General features: G+C 34.3%; 1 protein-coding gene across 2 annotated transcripts in view; it reads right to left on the bottom strand.

Annotated features, from left to right (window-relative positions):
- Positions 1-284: 284 nt before the first annotated feature.
- Positions 285-23,324, bottom strand: part of PSMD14 (proteasome 26S subunit, non-ATPase 14) — a 93,554-nt gene continuing 70,514 nt past the window's right edge. For both annotated transcript variants that reach the window (XM_046658977.1, XM_046658976.1), the window contains 4 exons: positions 16,056-16,130; positions 12,706-12,831; positions 3,072-3,134; positions 285-700 (listed from right to left, as the gene is read on the bottom strand). In XM_046658977.1, coding sequence (XP_046514933.1) covers positions 602-700; positions 3,072-3,134; positions 12,706-12,831; positions 16,056-16,130 — 363 coding nt within the window. In that variant the 3' untranslated portion in view covers positions 285-601. The remainder of the gene's footprint in view (positions 701-3,071; positions 3,135-12,705; positions 12,832-16,055; positions 16,131-23,324) is intronic.

Genomic DNA, 23,324 nt, shown 5'->3' with positions numbered 1-23,324 from the left:
CTGAATGTATAATATGTTAACAAGCTATTCAGTATACAATATTAACTTGTGACAAATACTTTCAATAAAATATGTCAACATTTTTCTGGGTTACTCACTAATGAGGTAGCCACTGATTAATGGCAATCATTTTACATTTGTGAAGTTTTGTTATCACATTGATGTTTTATGTGTCATAAGATCTCAGAATGCAAAGGGAAACATATCTTTGTGTGAGATTTCTAGAGCACTGTCAAATGTTATTCTGTCAATTCCACCCAGTAGCAAAAAGACCTCAGGAGACATAGATTGTAAATGTATTTTATTTTGTAAGCAACAATCAAAATATATTTGTGTTACTGATTTCTTCAAATATTAAATGGGATCTTAACAAAATTTGTCCACTTTGATGTATTCTTATACAACTTTGGAATCTGCAAAGACCCTGACTAAAGAAACAGAAGTAATTGTACAACTGAGACTGAAGGTGTTACAGTGCTGCAAATGATGCCAGATGTCTTACATTTAACCAAATACACCTTCAGAGGTCCCTTGATTTTGAGCATTAGGAACAATAGAGGAATATACACTGAAAGTATCACTAATAGCTTTTTGCATTGCTTTATTTAAATACGACAGTATCCAACATAGCTGCTAAACACTGGACAATATTTGAAGTCATAAGTACATCCACATGTTCCTCCAAATGACGTTTGGGGTCCTAAAAGAAAAAAATAAGGAAAGAAAAAGAAAAAAGAACTGTATTACTGGTAAACGAATTACTTAGATTTCTTCAGTAACTGATAAAACTGGTAAAGAAAGCCAAACCTAAATTTATATATATTTTACAATTTAACTTCTAAATCTGTTACAATGAAAAACTGATTTACACAATCAATGCTATGACTCTCTATCAGAGATTATAAAGAGTAACAAGGAATTCTACACAGCCTGCAATCATATGATTAAAAAAAAAAGTGTAAGCATTTATATGTGTGTATAAGCCCGAGTGCGTGTGTGTATTTTCTGCCTTTCACATATATTGAATGTCTAAGGGGATACTTTACTCAAAGCAGACATACAAACAGGTATGAGTTCAGTGTGAATTCTCATCACTTCCTCTATTATTTTAATTTAAATTTAATCCCTGTATAATTTTAATATTTCAGGAATAGTGCTTTAAATGATTCAGGAAATATTCTTGGATCAAAAGTCACTGTTGGTAGCTTAAAAATTTAAATACAATTTGCATCAATTCTAAAATGCTAAGAGTAAATATTTCAGGCAGCTATTTTGAAAAAATGTATCATAGCAAAATAATATATAGGTACAATCTTTTAACTTAGACCTGATCAAATCTGTATTTGAAATATCTGAATTAAAAATGAGGCTTAAAATTGCTTTGTAATAAAGGAAGTTAAATTAAAATGCTCAATTTATATTTATGTTTAAGGTTGAGCTGAATGAAGTATTTTAGTTAAATTTGAAAGCTTTCAAATAAAGGATATATATTGCACACAATAAAAAACTTCCAATAAAGCATTATTTTCTTATGAGTATTGCTAAAATACCCAAGACTCTTAACTTTAAACAAATGTTCATCACTGGAATTATTTCTTGGCTGTTCTTTTCTAAACTAAAATTTCAATACGCTTGATTTCTTTAAACAACCCAGAGATACAACATGCTAACATAATAATTTGAAATTTTCTTTATTTCAGAAATATGCCTTAGGGCATTTTAGGTGAAAGAGACTGAGAAAGACTGGCAGGAGAAAAAGATATTGGTCTGATTCCATTATAGACAGTTTTGCTTTTGCCATGCAGTAGGCCAAACCAGTGAAGTAGTGTATTTTTTAAAAACGATTCTGATTAATATTGAACTTTGCCAATTATATATTTTTCATTCACTTTTATTTTAGTTTAGTCCTTTTATTTGCTGCTAACTGTTAAATGAAATCTACATCAAGAAACTATAGCTTCAGTTACTTATTCAAAAAATAGTTACTGTATTCTATAAAAGTACAAGGCTCCAAGAGATGATCTAATATTATATATTAGACTAAAATAAGTAGTAGGAAAAGAAAACACGGGTAACTATATCACACCGGATGAAGAGAAGAAGATGAACTATATTTCACTTTGTTTTTGTAGAGTTCTTGTTTTTAAATTAAAATATTCAGAATGTAGTGAGATCTGATTTCACCAATTATGATATGTAAGCCAGACCTTTGCCCCTACTGCTCTGTTGGAGTAACTGGTTTTGTAGTGAATTGGTAATACACTTCGCTCAGTTATCTACATTACTTCTTGTGGCAGCTGGGTGATTCTTAGAGATTTCCCATCCAAGAATGGTCCTGGCCCAAACCTACAGAGCTTGTGAGATGTGATGGGATCAGAGCATATGGTAGGATGGCTGAAAGCAAAGACAGCTTAGTGTCTTGCATCTGAAATATCAAGATTCTGCCAACATCAGCAATATGATAACCATGTTCCATGAAATGAAAAAAATGTAATCAACATTCTTTAAAAAACAGTCTAATTAATCTGTAGATTCATTTAATTGGTTGGTATATTCCCCCCAACCCTCAGAAAATAGGAACTAAAATATATATTTCATCTTGGAAAAGTGAAAGAGCAAATACTTAAAACCCTTTCTCTTCACTCAGTATAGTCCAACAAAGCTCTAAGCTCTCTCAGGAACATTACTTACATATTGAAGCCTACATATTGATAAACTGTATCATTATGAAATAAATCTACCATTCTATTAATGATCTTCACTGATAATATTTCAAGTAAAAATAATACTTAAAAAATTAACTCAGGACACAAGTTCGTAATTTCTTTCTAGTAAATTATTTTCACTAAAGATAGTATCTCACAGGCATATTTATGATTTACTTCTCTACAGACGGCAAAGAATTTGACATCAAATAATTCAGTGACCTTTAAAATTATTATCACATTTACACGACAGAAGAAAAATATAGAGTGAACAGACAGAAAAAAAATCATATAGCCCTAAAACAGTTTTAACTCTACAAGAGCATATTATTATTCGACTGCATAACCTATTACAGTACACCTCACCTGCTTGCCAACATTCTTTATTGCCAGCTGTTCAGGTGTCATCTTATCTTCTTCTTCTACAGCCTGTGAATGAAACACAAAGGACAGAGTTTCAAATTCTAAATTTACTTTTCCCACTGCAGAATAATCAGCAAAGACAATAGTGATTATAATTTTCATTCATAGAACCTTTTATTCAAGTAAGTTACTGAAAAAAAGCAATTTTGCTCATCTTCAGAATAACCTTCAGGGTAATGAAATCTATTACCACCATTACTTTGAAAATAGACAAGAAATACGTAAAAGACATTGAAAATATCAAACTAGATCACCAAATGGTAGCATTAACCATTTGGAAACCGTTATGAATTCTTTGAGGGAAGGCTAAACCGAAGGGTAGAAGCACCCGGGGTAGTTCATTATGACATTGTAGTACTAACTAGTCCTATTCCGTCGTCTTTTCCTTTTCTTACTTTCACTCTAGCTCCCTCCCAAGTTCTCATTTGTCTCTTTTTTTCTTGTCAACTGAACCTGTGCATACCCAGTATCTATTTAATATCAGTAACACTTAAGACCAAAGGAGCTGCTGACTTTTGATCCACTTAATAAATCATATAGTTTTCTCTCTTAATCACTTCACATATTTAAACCTCTAAAAGTAATACATGTATTCAGGAAAAAACCCTCACTACTCCACGTGAGTGATCTTTAGTAATCATGAAGAAATAGAGAATAATCTGAAGTTTTCAACATCAAAAAGTTACTCGAATCAAAAGCCAAATCAAATAAAAATTAAAACAACCATAACAATAATATAAGCAAATCACCTTCTACTATTTTCAGAGTTAGCTACAAAATCTTATGTGTAGGATCATAAATTTTCTAGCAGAGTCATTCTGAAATAATTATGAAGATTCAGATTAGCTACCCACTGCCTTCCTCTCCCAATAATGGCACCACCACAAAGCATCTTTATTGAGAATTCGAAGTTTAAGGAACCTCCTTCTCAACAGTTTGGGTACGTTACTGCCTGAAGCTAGCACTCTGCATCAGGTGCACTCCTGGACCATGATTTATCCATAGCATCTGATAAATGGAAAACGAATGAAATTAAGGATCACCAACTCTAAGAAATACCACCCGGGCACTTACCAGAAAGATGGTAAAGGGGGTGAGATGGTGGTGGCAGAAAGCAGGAAACCAAAACCCCAGTGAGGGTTAGATTTGGATACTCTAAACTTAATAATCTTGCAGCTGCCAAATTTCTTCATGTGTGAACAATGAACATGTAGGAAATGCAATCATCAGACATTTCCCATAAACTGGGAAGTTTGGCTGCATTTCACACCTTCTTAATAGTTTTGTAAACAGAGAACTTGAAAATGAGCAAAGATGGCAAGTGTCTAATTTTATAAATGGACAAACTATCTAGAGAATTTTCCCCAGTAGAACCTGCCTAAAGAGAAAAGATGGTGTATAACTATTGTATCTACTGATTCTTAGAGGATACTTATTTACAACACATCACTAGGAAATACATTTATGACTCATAAAACAGAAAGAAAAATAAAAGTTAATAACACTCCAAATCTAGAATCCCCTAGACAGAGAATATGTTCATTTTCAGAGTCATATGTCACTCCTATTATTCTCAGCTAGTTAAAAAAAAAATTCCTAACTGGGAAACTGCTTCTCTCAGTATCTCAATGTTTTACATACAAAAATCCTGGCAACATACAAAAAGTTTGTCTTTCTAAATTACTTTTACAAATCATGACACTATACCTTACCAACATGAAAACATATTAGATGAATGGAACAATTCACATTAAGTTTGTACTCTATACTCATTCAGCGTTAGTTGTTCTATGCACATGCCAATGACAGTACTTCACAGTACTAGAAAGAGGTAAGAGTTGGAATTTGTCTCAAAATACCAATCCATGTACAAAATAGTTATTACAGAATATTTTGGAGTACTGCAAATATCAAAGATGGCAGATAGGCAAAGATGAAAGTCAAAAAGCATTTAAAGCATTGATCTTATTTGAAAGGTTAAATAGAGTCTAAAAAACTCTAACTCAATTTTTTAAATCTTTTACATCATTTAACCACTTTACCAATTAGTTTTTCCATTTCCAATAATTAAAAGAGAGAGTTCACAAACTCTTTGAGAAGTGCAGATGGTAAAAAGTACTCCCAGCCATAGATGCCATCTGGAAAATGAGGAGCAGCTGTAGATTTAGGCATACACTAAGGTTGCAAACCTCAATGACAAAAGAGTAAGCACATCTCTTACATTTTAAGATAGACCAGATCAGATCAGATCAGATCATCAAACCCCTAAATATTTTCTCCACCTACCTAAGATACCTATAACCTCATCTGCCATCTGGGCAAGACTAGTTTGTCTTCATTCATAGTTCTAATCTGGCTAGTCACCAGCAAAAATTAAGAAATGGTAGCAGCAGAAACAAATGAAATTCAGGCACAGGCAGTGTCCTCACTAGGCAAACTTCTGTGTTTATGGCAACTCTGTGATTTGGCATCAAATTTTGCTTTTGCATTCGTGCTCTTCGGTTTACTCAACCAACAAAAAAGCACTGAAAATGTTTGTGGCTATTCACACTAGAAACGTTTTTAACAGTTTATCAACAAAGACCCCCAGATGGCTATCCCATCATGCACGGTCTGCACAGTTCTAAGAAATTCCTGGAATTTGGTCTATATTATCATAATCCCCTCAGATGTACCCCCTATCTTAAAGAGGCTTTTACTAAACCCATTAACCTCATTCACTTTTTTCTGGTAATGGTCAAATTTCTCAAATGGAAAACTCTCTCAAATTCTACCATTTTATTTACCCTTTAAAAAACATGGATTGGATCCTTGGCACTTTATTAACACTATTTTAAGGATCTCCACCAGGTAACTTCCAATGGGCTCAGTTTTCTTGAACTTTCTGAACACCTTTAGAAGTCCTCCAATACCTGTTTTCCTTGGGCTTCTCTTTTTCCCTTTGACATGTTAATTTTGTTCACCCTTTAACATGCTATGCTGCCGTTTAAGCACATGCTTTCTAAAATCACCTATATGGTAAATTTTTTCACCGTTAAACAATCTCTGCATAGCTGCCAGTGAATGTCAGGATAATGTATTTTACTTTCTTCTTGGTTTTTATATCAAGTCAATGTACTGACTATCTAACTGAAAATCATAGTATGGGCTATGAGGGTAGAGAATAAGTTTAAAAAGTGGCTTTTATAAAACATACTTGGGAAAGCAAAATTAACAAACACGAAATAATTAGAGAACTGAGAAAGTAGAAGAGGCGTGAGTATGGAGAACAATAAAAGTGGTTTTTTCTACAACCATCAGTAATTAAACATTAACATACACATGCTTTTACAAATATTAATTTACTGAATCCTTGAAAACCCCAGTGAAGTAGTTAAACTACATTTTACATATGAAGTAATTAGGCACTATGTCCTTGGGGGAACTACAAGTTAATCCCAGCAATACTTCCACTTTAAAAAGATTTTTCTAACTCTCCTTTTGGAATAGCTTATAACACTCCAGTACATTCTATACATGTCCTCTACAGTAGAAATTTCATCGTTTTACATATTCAGTAATCACTGTGAAGTACTCACTATGAGTAAGACAGTTCCTGCTCTTCACTGAGCTCGCATTTGGGCTTTACTTGCCTGTAAATCTCAAATTATAATGCAGTATGAAACATACAAAAAAGGAGTGTGCACAAAGAATGATGGGGTCACTACAACCATATAGCCTATAAGCAATGAAACTGTGATTTAAACACAGTCCTATCTCTCTCCAAAGACCTGGAAGTAACATTCATAGCAATTTGGGAAATCATTACTTTTTAGTGACACATCCTGAATAATAAAGCCAAAGACATGATTTATTAAGTAGCCCTGAACAGCATAAATTCTTCCTAAAAATCTTATAGGGAATTCAATTTTAAAATTTAATTACATGAAATAGAGATATAAAATAAAGACCATATGTGTGCAGGCGTGAGTGTGTTTGCATACAAGTGTGTGTGTGTTTAATAGAAATTGTAGTTCAGTTTGTTGAAAAAAATTTCTACGGCAGAGTCTACTTGTTGCCTATCCACTATACATCTTCCTTTTCTTCTTTTGTAATATAATCCTGATTTTATTAAAGGCAACAATGCTCCTAGGTAAAAGACTACATTATATAGCCTTTCTCAAAGCAAGGTGTGTCCACCTGACTAAGTTCTGCCAATGAGTTATAATCAGAAGTGCTGGATGGGACTTAACAGAAAGGATCCTGTAAGGGAACTGATTTAGCTGGGAAGCATCCCCTTTTTGCCCTTCCTTTTTTTTTTCCTGTTGCCTGGAACTCAGATGAGATGGCTAAAGCTCTACTAATCACCCTGAATCATGAGGAGATCTAAAGGACAGAAGCCAATACAAAGAAAGTGGAGCAAAAGGTAGAAGAAATCTGGGTCTGCAATGACTTTAAAGTTTCAAACTGGCTTTGAATTCCAAGAGACATACATTTCTATCTTGTTTAAGCCACTGTTACTTTTAAGTTAACACAATCTTAGATATAAATAACACTTGCTTAGTGCAAAAACTGAAAATAATTCAGGATTTACATAAAGTATGTAATTCTCTACCTTTCAACCTTAGAGGTAACACTGTTAACAACACAGTATTTTGAAATACATGTGAGATGGAGAGGTATCTTTGAAAAAGGGAGGGAAGGTAACACAGTAGGGACTTTTCACGTTGTTATACAGTTTAATTTTTTACACATAACAGAAGGTTGTAAACATTTCTCTAAGTTGGTACTTGTAGAATCTTATTCTTCATAACAAACCTTAAACGAAAACAGTTTGGGGGCTAGCCCTGTAGCATACTGGTTAAGTTCACGTGCTCTGCTTTGGTGGCCTGGGTCAAGGGTTCGGATCCGGGGCACAGACCTGCACCACTCATCAGCCATGCTGTGGTGGCAACCGCATACAAAATTGAGGAGGACTGACACAGATGTTAGCTTAGGGCGAATCTTCCTCAAGCAAAAAGAGGAAGACTAGCAACAGATCTTACTTAGCTCAGGGTAAATCTACCTCAACAAAATAAATAAGAAAAAAGGTTGGTTTAAAGAGTTACATGCATTTAAAATTGAAAGATAAAATTGAAACATGGCCTCCGAAAATGTTATATCACTTTATTTTCCCACCAGCGGTGCATTTTCCCAAACCATTTTTTTAATTTGAAAAGAAAAAAAAATTTCTACTTATAACTTTTTTCTTTGACTACTTAATAAGGTTGAGCTTTTTTCCTGTTTATACCATTTGTCTTCAGTGTGCTTTATAGCTCTTTTGTCCAATTTATTATTGTTTTCAAAAACTATTTTATAGAAATCCTTTGGATATTATGCATTTTTTGGATACTAGTGCTTTCTGTATTATAGGTACAAATATTTTCTCCCAGTCTGACTCCTAAAAAGCATTCAATAAATGTTAGTTTTAATTTTTACTCCAGATAAAGTTTACTGTCAAGTTACCAAAATTTTAAAACTCCAATGATATTCTTACTAGAATGAAAGTAATCTTTGGAAAGCTCGACGGCAGCTTTACAATATTGAGTTCTCTCATTTGGAAACAAGGGAATTTATTCACAAACTTTTTTAGTATTATTCAACTAAGTCATATACATTTATATTTCTTATGGTAATTGTTCCTAAGTATTTTATAATTTTGGATGCTACTATGAAGTGATTTGCCTATTTTATTTTTTAACTGGTTTTAGCCCATGTAACTGCATGGTTACCACCTACATAATTCTTGATTATAACAGTTTTCTAGTTTAATCTCTTGGATTTCTATGATTGCAAACACATCCTATCATAGTTAAATGGTGATAATCTGGCCTGGTTTTCTCAATATTTATACCTTATTTTGTTTTTCTTATCTTATTGCACTATCGCAAAACAAGATTTTCCTATTTAATATAGCTACCACAATAAACCAAATGTAATCATACAATTACATATTTTATACGTAATCATATACAAGATATACCCAATCTTTCTTTCAGGTTACTAAGTAGACAATATTTCTACCTGAAAAGTAAATTGTAAGATCTCAGAATTTATAGGACTATGTGTTTAAAAACAAGGCAAAACTTTGTTTCCATGCTATTCTTAAAATGCTCTTTTGCAATTCATTTTTCACTTGCACATTCATTTACAAATATCCAATCAAATCTTATCAATATTTTAAAAAATAGATGCATCTTGGAATGAATAAATTAGGAGATCTGTAGTAACAGAGTTGTGGGTGTTGAAGTTCAGTAATTAGAGAAATCAAGGACTAATAATCAAGCAGAATCTTCGTATGGAATTCAAACTTGAAGTCCAAAAGTTGGGACAAAGGAATTTAATTATTTTCTAATCTTCTTTTACTTTAGGAGCTAACTGGCACTAACAGTAATTACCTTAGTTTAAAACATCAACCAATTAAAAAGAATACTATGAAGAACTGGTAGCATGGGCCTTTCTTTTTATATTTTAAGTGTTACTAAAAACTCCATCGCATTTTCTTTCAATCACAGAGGGAATTACATTCCCAAATTTGGACTCCTTCATATCACAGCTTACACATTGTTTTCATTTTATAACCAAATCTTACAAGTTTTTGAGTACTACAGAGATTTTTTAAAACTGTAAAATAGGAAAAACTTCTGTGGATGGGCAGCAGTAACCATAAATAGGTTATTTCCTGGCAGTGGTACCAATATGAATTTACTTAAACTTGTAATGTTACAGAGAAATGAAAGCCATTCCCTACAGTCTGCTGAATAACAACTTAAGTCATAACTTTTTAATTTATAAAAGGTTAACTCTTTTAAGTATGATAAACTAATTCTTTCTCTTTAATCTTCAAGCATGAAAACATTAAATACTAGAAAGAAATATTTTCCCTACAATCTAGAACCAATGGGGATTTCCAGCTGGAATACATATATATTAGGGCATGCTCTTCAAAGCCAAAACTAATTTTGCTGGAATTTAGTTTGTATGTTTTTTTCAAAGCTCAATTCTCTCAAGACTTGTAGCTGCACTTGGTAAATTTTATACACTGTCTCTTGGCAAATATCCATTTTGGTAAGATGTTTTTATAATTTAAAAAGAGAAATATTACTTTTTGGTGTCACAACCAATATTAAGTTTAACTCTCTCCAAAATCTTCAGCTCTAGCCCCTACCGTTAATTTTTAGTCCCACATTTCTAACTGCTTGTTTAAAACAGAATTCTATCTCCTTTCCTAATCCTTCTACTTCTACCTAAACTGAAAATGTTAACGGTACCAACATACTTCTAGTCACCTAGGCAGGAAACCTTGAATTTTTCTTTGATTCCTCCCTCTTCTTTCACTTCATCTATCCAACTGGTGCCATGTTTTATTTGTCTATCGATGCATTCCTTCCCACTGCCACTAGAGTAATCCAGACACTTAGTACCTTTTGTTTCGGTAATAGCAAGCTCTTCCTAAACAGAATCTCCATTTCAAATTTCCTCTTATAGCACATTCTATACTGTTGTCAAATTATGTTTCTAAAGTTAGGTTCTGGGTAGATCATGCCCCTGACCAAAAAATAACTCTATCTTCATATTCCAAACTCTGTTATTTCAATATTTTTAAAAAACCTTATTCCTCACTATTCATCCTCATGTATTATGTACTCTAGCCAGTTTCCTAAACATGTTTTTGACTTTTCTGTCTCCTAGTTTCTGCCCATGATGTTTATTTTGCCTAGAGTAACATTTCTCTGTATGTGCAAATCTTATTCATGCTTTAAGGTCAAGTTCAAATGTCGTTATACTCTAATATAGCATCCTATGTCTCTTGCAGCTGAAAGCAAGGGCCTCTGAACTTCTACAGGACTGCACGTGGACTTCTCCATGGCAGTGTTCTCTAACTTCTAACTTGAATGAGTACATAAATCTCCTAGAAATCTTCTTAAAATGTAGATTCTGATTCAGTAGGTCTGAGAGCCTGCATTTCTAACAAGATTCCAGGTGATACTAATGCAGCTGGTGTGTGGACAATTTGAATACTAAGTTGTCATGGAACTCACCAATTTTGCCTGTACTCTGATTATTTATGAACTTTTCTTACTGTCCCTGTTCTCCTATAAATGAAGGAAGGATCCCTGTTTTCCACTGAAACAGGAGATATTTGATAAATATTTGCAAACATAACATTGTATAAGGTGTATATATGTTTTACAAATTGCAGGTTTTCAACTCATTAATGGGTTGCAAGCTATATATATATGTGTGTATAATATGTATATAATTGAAACAATGAAATTGAGTCAAATGAGAAAGAAAGCAGAATATATCACATGTAATAAGAGTAAATATTGTTTCATAAAACTTGTTGCAATCATATATACACATAAATATACGTTTGCATGCACCGGGTCAAAATGTAAAATCTATTCTTTATGTCGGTTTTGGCCAAAAAACTCAGAAAATACATGCTATGGGTTGAATCACATCCCCCCAAAAAGATATGTTGAAATCCTAACCCTGGTTAGAGATTAGAGTTATGCTGCCACAAGCCAAAGAATGCTGGGACCAACGGAAGCTAGAAAAGGAAAAGAAAGACCCTCCACTAGAGGCTTTAGAAAGAGCAAGGCCCTGCCAATACCTTGATGTCAAACTCCTGGCCTCCAGAATTGTGAGAGACTAAAGTTGCTGTTTTAAGACACCTAGTTTATGGCAATTTGTTATGGCAGCCCTAGGAAACTAACACAACACAGAAGATACAATTTAGTCACAGCTCAAGTTTTTTCTTAATTTCAGAATTGTAAAAGAATATAAATCTATAAACAAAAACAGTACCATGGCCATATATATTTTAGCACACAATAAACATTTTCAGGAGATTCTGCTAAATATAACTTTTTTAACATCTTCATATAAAATGGTCTCTCCTGGTTACTCTTCTTTACATCATCCTTTTTATTTTCTTCATAGCACTAATCATAATGTATTATGTTGTGTTTATTTGTTTACTTTCTGTTTCCCTACCAAAAAATAAGTTCTGTGAGGACAGGTCTTGCTTCTTACCAAACACCCAGTGCCTGACACATAGTAGGTTTTCAACAAACACTTATTAAATGAAAAACAGAAAAGTTCATAAAATAAATGATACATAGCAAGTATTAAATGCTATTGTTGTTGTCTACATCCCCTTGTTCCCCTTCTCTTCTAATAAAAGCTCCTCTGAATAATGAAGAGGTTACAAACGTAACACTATTTTACATGGTCTACAACAGGGGTTGGCAAAGTATATCCCACAGGCAAATCTAGCCAGCTGCCTGTTTTAGTAAACAAAGTTTTACTAGAACACAGCTTCACTCATCTTCACTCATTCCTTTACATACCGTCTGTGGCTGCTTTTACACTACAATGGCAGAGTTGAGTAGTTTCAACAGACTGAATGGCCTGAAAAGCGTAAAATATTTATTCTCTGATCTAAAAAATAGTCATTCTCTTTTCAACTATTTATATTTATACAATGCTTGACATCTAATCATACATATTCCAATGATTATAAGAAATAAATTTTGGAAATAACTTTTACCTTATTGTAATTCTTGGCTAATTCCAACATCTCTTTTACCACTGATTCATTGTGTTTACAGTGTTCACTGTAGTCCTGAAGTGTCAGACCTTCCATCCAACTCTTCTTATGCAAATTTAGCAACATCTAAAAAAGATAAAGTAATTATTTTCCTGTATTAAGGATATTTCCTTCACTTGTCTTGAGAAACAACTTCACAAAAAACTTTTGGAATTAATGAATTTAAATTTAATTTTATTAACTTAAACTCTAATAAGAATTCTCTTAAATTTATATTAATATAACCTAAGGAGTACTCCAACCCCATGGCCTTTGCATTTGCTGTCCTTCTGCCTCCAAGGCTATTTTCCTTATCTTTGCATGGATACCATCCTCACTTCCTTAGAGATAGATGCCTTCCGTCACCACACTACATAGAAAAGCCACTCACACTATCTTAAACATACTTGTTTTATTTTTACAAAATAACCTGTTTTATTTTTATAACGCTATCAACACCTGAAACTTTTGTTTTCTTTGCATTTCTTTCTATTACAGAAATCAACAGGGCAAGGAGTTTGCCCAGTTTATTTCAAGATCACCAGGGTCTAGATTCTAGAACAATATCTAATCATAGCAGACACTCAATAAATATCTGTTGAATGAATGAATTAATGAAACTATCATGCTACACAGAATCTCTAATAGTTCATATAGCCCAGCTTTCAAATGCCAAGATAGGGAGGTAAATGCCCCATTTACTGAATGACTTTGTGTCAATCTTTCTAAGCCTCAGTTTACATATCTATGAATTGAGAGCTTATACTAGAGAATCTATGTTTCTTTCAAATTCTAATATTCCATTTATAATCCAAAAAATTAAAACTTTTTGACTGTCAGAATGAAAAGTCATGAAACTGGGAAGGAAATAACAGATTCATCCAGTTTGCAATCACATTGGCAAATTGGGATCAGACTCTATTAATGATCATGGAACTAAATACCTTAGTTCATTGTTTCTCAAATTGGACTCCTGGTTCTGAGTACGTATTCTTGGAAGTTCCTAAGTTTTCAAGTTTAGAGTATTGTATTAAGACGGTTTTCTTAAAGTCTTAGTCTACAAATGTTCTTCAGTTGAAGACTATCACTGAACAAGAAGAGCTTTTTAAATAAGTGATAAGATTATGCAATATGAAACAAATGGTGGCTACAGAATGACTGTTCTTTCACTCTTAGAACCAATATACTTTAAGTGAGATCCATGAGCCATGAGGATCTGAAGACATACTCGAAAGTATATGAGTTTAGCTTAAAAAAATTACTCTACTTGTTTAGAGGTTTGCAGCTATATGCAGTACAAAGTTTTTCTTATGCTGAGGAATAAGCTGCATGTCAAAATCACCTATGAGACTTTTCAAGACATAAAACTTTCAAATTTCCCCATTCCCCTTTTAGGGCCCATGGGGGCAAAAGTAGCTTGCAAAAAAACTGGAAAAATCCTGCACAAGTACCTCCAATTTCTCTGACTGCTTCCCATCTTCTCTATTCATAGTGTTCTAGAAAATATATCCTTGAGAAATTCTGGTGCAGCTACAACCACCTAGGCCATAAAGCTACCTATAATTAAGTGTTGAGAATTGGATTTTCCTACCACTTCAAAAGCAAAGAAAGAAAGTTTGTGCAGAGCAGCAGGCTATCCCTACCATGCCTGGACAAGGATTCCACTGGGACCCTCAGGTAAGGCTTGGGGTTAAGTATATAGATTGGCGGAAAAAGAATAAAGGCAGTGCTTTTGGTACCAAGAAAGCACCTGAACTGAGCTACTAAGAACATAAATATAACATTAATTAATTTATGTAAGTATTTATATTGTGTGTCTTTTATGCTAAGGATGGTGACCAAGTTCATGGGGTACCAAAAAAGGGAAAAAAATAAGGGAGGGAAAAAATAAGGGAGCTAATTACATCAACATGTAATTAGCTGGATATTTCCAAATAACTGAGTGTCAGATATCAGACTGATAAAATATTTATATATCTGCGTGAATTTTTCAGTTTGTATCTGAGTGGTGCCCTTTTTCGAAGCCTATACCTATTGTATGTAAAATTAAAATAAGTGTTGAAAATGTACTTCAAGCTATCAACTATATCTACCACGGCAGATATAAACTTTGTGACACAAGCAAGCAGCTAGAAGAGAGCTTTACGGCTCTGTGTCTCCCCTCAGGCCAAGGAAGAACTGATGCCCTGCAGCTCATCACCATGCTCAAGCACCTAGAACCTTTGGGTGAATTTATCGGTGGCTTTGACCTTTCAAAAACAGTGGCTTAGTAAACAAAAAAACCCCAGCCTTCTTCTTTCAAAGAAAATCTTATAAAGCATCCTCCCCCCACAATAGATAAATGAGATTAAAAATGGAGGTGATCTGGTTGAAAGAGGGGATAATATGGAAAGCCCCACTTACTCTACCTCCCACTCACCATACGCACTAGAATCCCCTTCTAAGGTATCATTGTGAGGAACTAGCAAGAAAAGTCTTATTTCCTACTGGTTACTTATCATGTTTGGACTTGAGAGTACACACAGGAACCAAAATTTACTGGCTGTCAGTGTTCTTAAAAATTTTTTTTAAGTCCTTCACAGAAAGAAATATAAGAAGCTAATTAGGAATGTGACTAATTATAATAGTAAAGAAAAAAAGCCAGTTCATATTGTAATTTAAAAAAGTAATAGGGAAACTTAAATATTTGGCATTGGTTAAGAGAAAAACTGTACTTGAAATAATCCTAAAACAAGAAAAACAAGAGAGTGCTAATCAACCAAGATGCTAGGTAATCTTAAAAGTAATCAAATTCAAAAACTTCCTGGTATAAAAAAGGATAGGAATCTAGCTCTAAATATCTGAAAACCCTAAACTGCATTTTCCTTTTGACTCACTTTTAGTTCACCCTAGGTAAACATGGTACATTTTTTTAAAGTACTACACAATTACAATCTAATTTATTTCTTTCAAATTCGGAAAGCTATTTATTTAGTAATTTAATTACAAAAGGTCCTTTTACTCGAAAAGATAAGTTAATCAGGAAAATCACAGAATTAGGAGAAAGATTTTTGTAATTTATCATAAAACCAAACTGGAATGTTCGTTTCCTATTTCCTCTCCTGCTTTAGCACCTACCTATAAGGCACAATGTCTTTCAATATGTCACATAAAATATTCCTTTATTTTATGCTGCAATTCATCAGGAATGAAAAAATATTTGAACACATCAATGAAACAGGTCAACAATTCAAATTCAAATATACCAGGTAACAGTTTAAATGGTTTAAAAGACTCTTTCCTAAGACTCTAAGATAAAAATTCAAACTTACCTTCTGTTCCAGTTCATTTTTCCGATAGTTAATAGTAATGGAGTAATAATGTCTGTTTAGTCCATGAATTAATGCCTATATAGATAAATTAGCAAAAGGTCAAATTAATATTTTTCATCTAATAAACTGTTTGAAACTACTGACATATCCTGTAGACAATATCTTTACCGTCTTCTAAAAAAAGCTTTTTATTCTAAATAAAGATTAAAATTTTTTTTCTCAGCTACAAATTTAGAAGTGGGCTTTAGAGGTATGGGTCACACATTCTTCAAAGCATGACACAGAGCAGCAAGCATTCAACAGTTTCAGTACCCTTGCTCAGAGTCAGAGACAGGGTTTGACCTCATCATAATCCAAATTATAAATTATTCATAATTTATAAATAATACATAATTTATTAAGTCTGATTTTTTTTTTTTGAGGAAGATTAGCCCTGAGCCAACATCTGCTGCAATCCTCCTCTTTTTTGCTGGGGAAGACTGGCCCTGAGCTAACATCCATGCCCATCTTCTTCTACTTATATGTGGGACGCCTCCCACAGCATGGCTTGCCAAGCAGTGTGTAGGTCCGCACCCAACATCTGAACTGATGAACCCCAGGCCGCCAAAGCAGAACGTGCAAACTTACAGGCTGCACCACCAGGCCGGCCCCTATTAAGTCTGATTTTATCATATCTAGGGGGTTCTTTGTTATTTCAAACGAAAAGCCTAAAAAGTCACAACAATACACTTATTTCCTCACCCACAACATTCATCTGGGGTTTCTCTTTTTCTTAATTCAGTTCTAACAGATTCAAATAATTGTGTCTGTGCATGTCTCCAAACTAAAAAGTGGAGTTTGTTCTTTACTCAGTTTATTTAGCTTACACTCTTATCCAGTGACAGGCAATCTCTCTAATCAGAATTTTTTCCACTGCACTTGATCTCCAAGACAAAGAGCCAAATCATAATAAAAATTTAAGCTAATGGCATGATTTATTAAGAAAGGATAACCCTGCATGTGCTGGAATCCATTCACAACTGCTCAGGGGCCAGCTCTGTGGCCGAGTGGTTAAGTTCGCGCACTCCACTGCGGGGCCCAGGGTTCGGATTCTGGGCGCGGACATGGCACTGCTCGTCAGGCCATGTTGAGGTGGCGTCCCACATCCCACAACTAGAAGGACCTGCAACTAAGATATACAACTCTGTACGGGGGGTTTGGGGGATATAAAGCAGAAAAAACAACAACAAAAAAGATTGGCAACAGTTGTTAGCCCAGGTGCCAACCCTTAAAAAAAAAAAAGGAAGATTGGCAACAGTTGTTAGCCCAGGTGCCAATCTTTAAAAAAAAAAAAACTGCTCAAATACCTAACTCTAACAACAGAGGTTCAAATGAGGTACAGAACAGTATTCTGGGGGAGCTTCTATCAGCCTAGTAAGACATGAAAGTACCGAAATAACCTTGGACATATCTTCAACAAGTATAAAAACAAAAAGGGCTTTGAGGTTAACTCTCAGGAATCTAAAGATAAAGCTAACCAAAACCACCACCATACTCTCTAATTATTGGATTTTACAGTGCAGGTCTTAGGGTGTTGAGGTAGAAGAAGGGGTGGAAAGGAAACATTTAATGAGCACCTAGCATCTGTTTACATATTAAGTCTTCTAATCTTCACAACAACTCAGTAAGGTAAGCTGGTTCCATCTGTATTTTGACAAATGAAGAAAATAAGACACAAATCTTACTTTGTCCCAGTTTACAGCTAGTAAGAGTCAAAGCTGGGAATTGAACCCAAGTTTTCTGACTCAAAAGCCCATGTTTTTTTCTATCATACAATGCTACATTGTATCTTAGGAAATTCTTGTATTAAGTTTTGTGCTTTAAGGATAAGGATGAAAACAAAGCATAGTCCTAAAGTTTGCTAGCAAAAATCACTCTACCAAGTACTAAAACATTTTAGAAATGTACTGCAACAATCCATTCTTATATTCTTAATATATGCTATGATAAAATGGTTGGTATGCAAAATTAAAGTACTAAGAGTACCTATTAAATTCTTATCCATTTCAATAATCAGCAGCAGCAGTGAATTCAATTTCAGTGCACAGAAGTGCTGTATCGTGTAGATCAAAAAGTGAAATTAATCAGGGTCTCTTTTAATCTATACTCACCTTATGCAAATTAGGAAGAGCATCCTCTGGGTGGAAAAATTAGAAAAAGGTGCCCAGTTCTCCAACCAGACACAGCCTGGCTGGAGAGCGGAGCTTAGGCTAGATTTCAGGTTTCAATTGCCCCTCATCCAAACACCTTTGTGCAATGCCCTAACTATATAATTCTACATAGTGGCCATAAAGCTACTGACAGCTATGGTCAATGAATACAGAAGTCAGCCAATGGGCCCACAGGTCCACATTTTGGAGATTAACGGTACTGCTCAAATATACAGTTTGGTATTTGAAGGCACTACCTATTTGATTTTCAATTACATTATTTAGATAAAAGTAGTAAAACTAATAACGCAAGCAGCATGAAAGATTAGCAAGTATAATGATACAATACATAATAGTTTAAATCAAATTATACCCTCAAGCAGTGTTCTAATTTCACTTACTCAACTGCTGTGTACCCCCAGTGCATTCATCCCAAATCATAAGTAAACTGCCCATGTGCAGTCTCCTGCCACATAAGCCCAAAAAGCACATACTCTTTTAACTCAGTGAATAATAAATTCTCTCAAATTAACCAATCTAGTTGACAGTGAATTACAAATTGTGGGAGTATACACCAAATATAAGATTAGTTTTATCAAGCAGAGACTTCATTCAAATTGCAAATTAAACATAATATGCAATTTGATGCATTAAACTTAACTTTTTAATTTACACTTAAACATATGATGGGTTTTGGAAAATTTAGGCAATTCTTCACTAAAACAAGCTATGTTCCTGATGCTCATTTGTTAACTGGCTATTTGAAACCTGCAACAATTTCTCATAGTAACATTGTCGTAAAGCATGGTTCCATTCTATAGTTTTATATACTGTGAGCTAAATAAGCTTTCCGGGGCTGACCTGGGAAGCTAGCCACGTTTTACAGCATTGTTTCTAGAACAATACATCTTGGATTTACTAACAGCACTTAAATTATTTGCTTCTTGGAAATCCTGACCCTTTTTTTCTTTGGTCAAAGCCTGCCAACCTTTCAAAGAAGGAAGTTCTGCCTACGTTGGTGCTCAGTGTCAATCTAAGATGCTATCTAATCCAAAGAATGGGTTAGAGGAGGAATTTAGACAAGGGGAGTCTGGAGATCCCAGTGATTAACTTCCAGGTTATTTCTATGCTCCTTTAGTTAATCTTTAGAGTAAATCTGTTGGTATGACAAATTCAAAAGAAGTACACAAATAATTATTACAGTGAAATAAATTTCAATCACCATTTGAATGATTTCTATTTTTGTATTCATTCATTCATGTGAACTATTAAACTTAGGTATTAGAAAAGTCTTTCAGAGAATAGGCACCTAATCCCAATGAATGTTCAAGATTGGCTAAACTAGAGCATAAATAATAGTGAGAAGGAAAAGTAATAAACTTAGAACTGCAGTGATGTATGAGTAAAGGTGGTAGTGATGTGGATTAAGGCTGCCCCAGCCAGAGAAGCCCAAGGTGACCTGGCCTACATGCCAAACTATACAACCCAGTGGACTTTTTTTATGGTATGAATTAGGACCGCCCCAGGGAGAGAAGCCCAGGGCATCCTCACCTACATGCCGATCTATATGGCCAGATTCGTATCTAAAGTTGTATGACCGCACAATAACCAGACCCCATCTGCACTGAAATCATTTAATGACTTTTTACATCATCTTTTCTTTTCTCCAGTAAAAATAAGTCACGTACCCATGCGTTATAAAATTAGCCCTAACCCTCAACTTGGGGCAGCAGCAGGAGCTCTGACCACCCGTGGGTCCTGTCCCCACGTACCAGCTCTGCCTGCCCATGGGTCCTGTCCCCATGCCAGCAGGGGCAGCAGCAGCTGCTCTGCCTGCCCATGGGCCCTGTCCCCATGCCAGCGGGGGCAGCAGAAGCGGCGCCAGCAGAAGCTCTGACTGCCCATGGGTCCTGTCCCCATGCTATTCCACACTATTCTCTAAATAAAAGAGCACTACTGCCAGATCTTGAGAGTCTAAGAAATCTTTCTTTTGACTCCTCGGCTCACCGACCCCGCATCTGTAGGAACTACGGAATAAAAATACAGACAGTTTATGAGAGGTGGTCAGCAACCAGGTTGGATGGAACTGTGTAGACCCGTATTTTATGTAGAGGGATTGCTGAGAACAGTTCCTAAAATAAGATCCTCTACTTAAATGGCTTCCTACAGAATGACCATGTCAGATAATTAAAAGCAACTAAAACCCACCCTAATCATACTTCATTGACATTGCCCAGACTACTGAGAAGAGGTTAGAAGTTAAACCTCCATACACTCACTGCTGTGGAAAAGCAAGTAAATTATAAAACACACAGCTTATGACCTAAATAATAACCTATTTATAGGTTCTCAGTAGGTTAAAAAAAGTAAAGCATGTTGGTTTAGATCTAAAGATAAATTTGTTTGCCTTAAATTATTTTACATTGATAAACTGAACATGTGGTGCTAAATAATATCCACTGAATCATATTTTAAAATGAAGCTTTCTTTATATAAATAAAATAACTCTGCAAAGAACCAAAACACACGTTTTGTCATTCCCTCTAGAGGGGAGAACTGGGTTACAGAAGGCAAAACGAGAAGAGAGAATTTTTGCTAAATATTTTTTTGTACCTTTTCAATTTTGAACTGTATACATATAATATCTATGCCAGAATTAATTAATTAATTAAACTTCCAAAGTATAGTATAAAAGAATGAGGAGCCCTGGTTATGAAGACCAGTTCCTACATTAACTCACTGGGTAGCCTGGGCAAATCACCAACTTTCTGGGCTTCAGTTTCCTCACCTACCAAATGAGCAAAATGGTTCCTTCCAGTGCAAGTGTTTTATAACTGTTTAAGAACTACTGAAAACAACGTTTTTCAAATAGCTTAACTCTGTTAGACAATGCAGTTATACTCAGGGCTACACTTAGAGGCTCACAGCCCTAGCACAATGCATCTATGCAGCATCAACATTTACTAAATTTCCATGTGATTGACGACCAATCTTGACATATACCGTGGCTCTTAAGGATCTGAAATGCTGAACAGTTTTTAGTGGAATAGTTTAAGAGTTTTAGTTACTAAAATAAATGCTTGTTAACTCTCAATTCTATACATTTGATGATAATGGTTAAATGTTTTAAGCACAAAATAATAGTCATATATTAATATAAAAGTCTATACGGTATAGGCATTATACTTTTCCTTCTCTACCAGGACTATGAACAGCTTCTCTTCTTTAAAACATGAAAGTTAATATAAACTTTGTTTATTAGCTTTGTCTTGTAATATATACTTCAACATTATTAGCGCTTTAAAAATAACATTTTCCAAAAGCAGTATGTTTCACTGTAGAAAGTTTAAGAAATATGGAGAAGCAAGAACAAGAAAAAAATTCCATAATCCTACTGCCCAAAAGTATTCAATACTAACATGTTGGTGTAAATATATAGGCACAGTTTATAAAACAGATATTTGCAAAGAGGAGAACTTGTATATCCTATTTTATAATTTTTCTTACTTAGCATATTAACTTTCCTCAAATTATTAAATAGTAGTCTACAATATAATCATAATTTTTCCCACTACTTTAAGTATAATAGTAAAAAAATCAGTGTTAGAAAAGCATTAGTGACCACCAGCATGAGTGCTGATGGTTGCTGTCAGGTTTCTATCCCTATCACTTTAAAGTTGGTTTAGAAGCAAGGCCCCTCTTAACGCGGACTAATTTCCCTTCAAAATAAAAGGCATGGCCTTTCTGAAAGGCTTCTGATCCCCAAGTTAAAGATTCTCCCAACATATACTAAAATTCCATTATGGATATTACCATTCATTTCAGGTTCTTCTGGGCTGCTTTCTTTCTAGCTTGTCTTAGAAAACTAAGAAACTGTTTTAAGGTGTGGCTTTGTTCTGTCACTTTTTGGCTTGATCTCATTTGAGCGTTTTAGTATTGAAATTGTCTTAAAACTGTAAAGCACCCAGATAGATGTCATTCTGATGGGCGCTATATAAACTGTGAAATAAATATATTTACAGATTTTAATTGGAAGGGAAAACAAATTAAAATGAAAGGAAAAACAACGATGCTGTAAGCTGTTACATACACAGGTTCTTATAACTTAGGTTTGGAACCTCCTGCATAAGGTCCATCTTAAATTACAGACTACAAGGTAAGAGTGATAAATACAAACTGGTATAGCGTAGAAAGAAAAAGATTTTAATATTGATTATACTCAATTTTTAAGGTTAAAAAGCAGTGTTTAAATTTAAAAGATGAAATCTGCAACAGGTGGCTGTTGACTTATAATTAGTAAAAACTTGTCAGAAATGTACCATGCAGTGATCAAAATGATCCTGGATTGTGAGATGCTACTTAACCTTTTGCAAAAAAATAATGAAGTGGTATGATGCTAAGGGGGTTTATAAGAAGGGTCATTATCACAGGCTAAACAGGTCCAATAATACATCCTCTTGGAACATGCAAGCATGGGCTTGTCTGTACCCAATCAAAAACACTGGTAGCTTATTTCATACTCATTATGCTTTGCAGTTTTCCCTGACTTGTAAAAAAATTTTTTTCAAAGGCAACACACCTCAGTCCTTTGAAACAAAACATTTCACTTTGATGAAGATTTCAGATGACTGACTACTACAAAAGTAAGCCCTAAAAGTATAAAGTTATCAAAGTGTAACCAAGGCTTAACCATAGTTAACTGTCAAAGCCACAACTCCCAAAAGACATTCATACGCCAGAGCACGTTTCAGAAAGGGAGCAGCAATCGTTACTACAATGTCTTCGTCCTATGTGTTCTATTTAGCTAAACATGGTATTTCTGTCCTTTTAATTAATCTTCAGAGAAGCAATTAACAATATAGACACAGGTTATGGTGCATTTAAAAACACATTTAAAATAATTTTTGCAGACAATAAAGATTTGTGTAAAAACAATGAGGCATGTGAATGATACAAAGAAAACATTAATCACTCAGGAGGATATTAAGCGTCTGACTAAATATAATAATGGTGGTTGACACCACTAGAAAGAACAAGATATAAACTCTAATCAAAAGTAACATATAGATGTATTTTGTAA

This window comes from Equus quagga, chromosome 4, assembly GCF_021613505.1.
Source record: "Equus quagga isolate Etosha38 chromosome 4, UCLA_HA_Equagga_1.0, whole genome shotgun sequence".
Lineage (NCBI taxonomy): Eukaryota > Metazoa > Chordata > Mammalia > Perissodactyla > Equidae > Equus > Equus quagga.
This window is presented reverse-complemented; position numbering and strand designations above follow the sequence as displayed.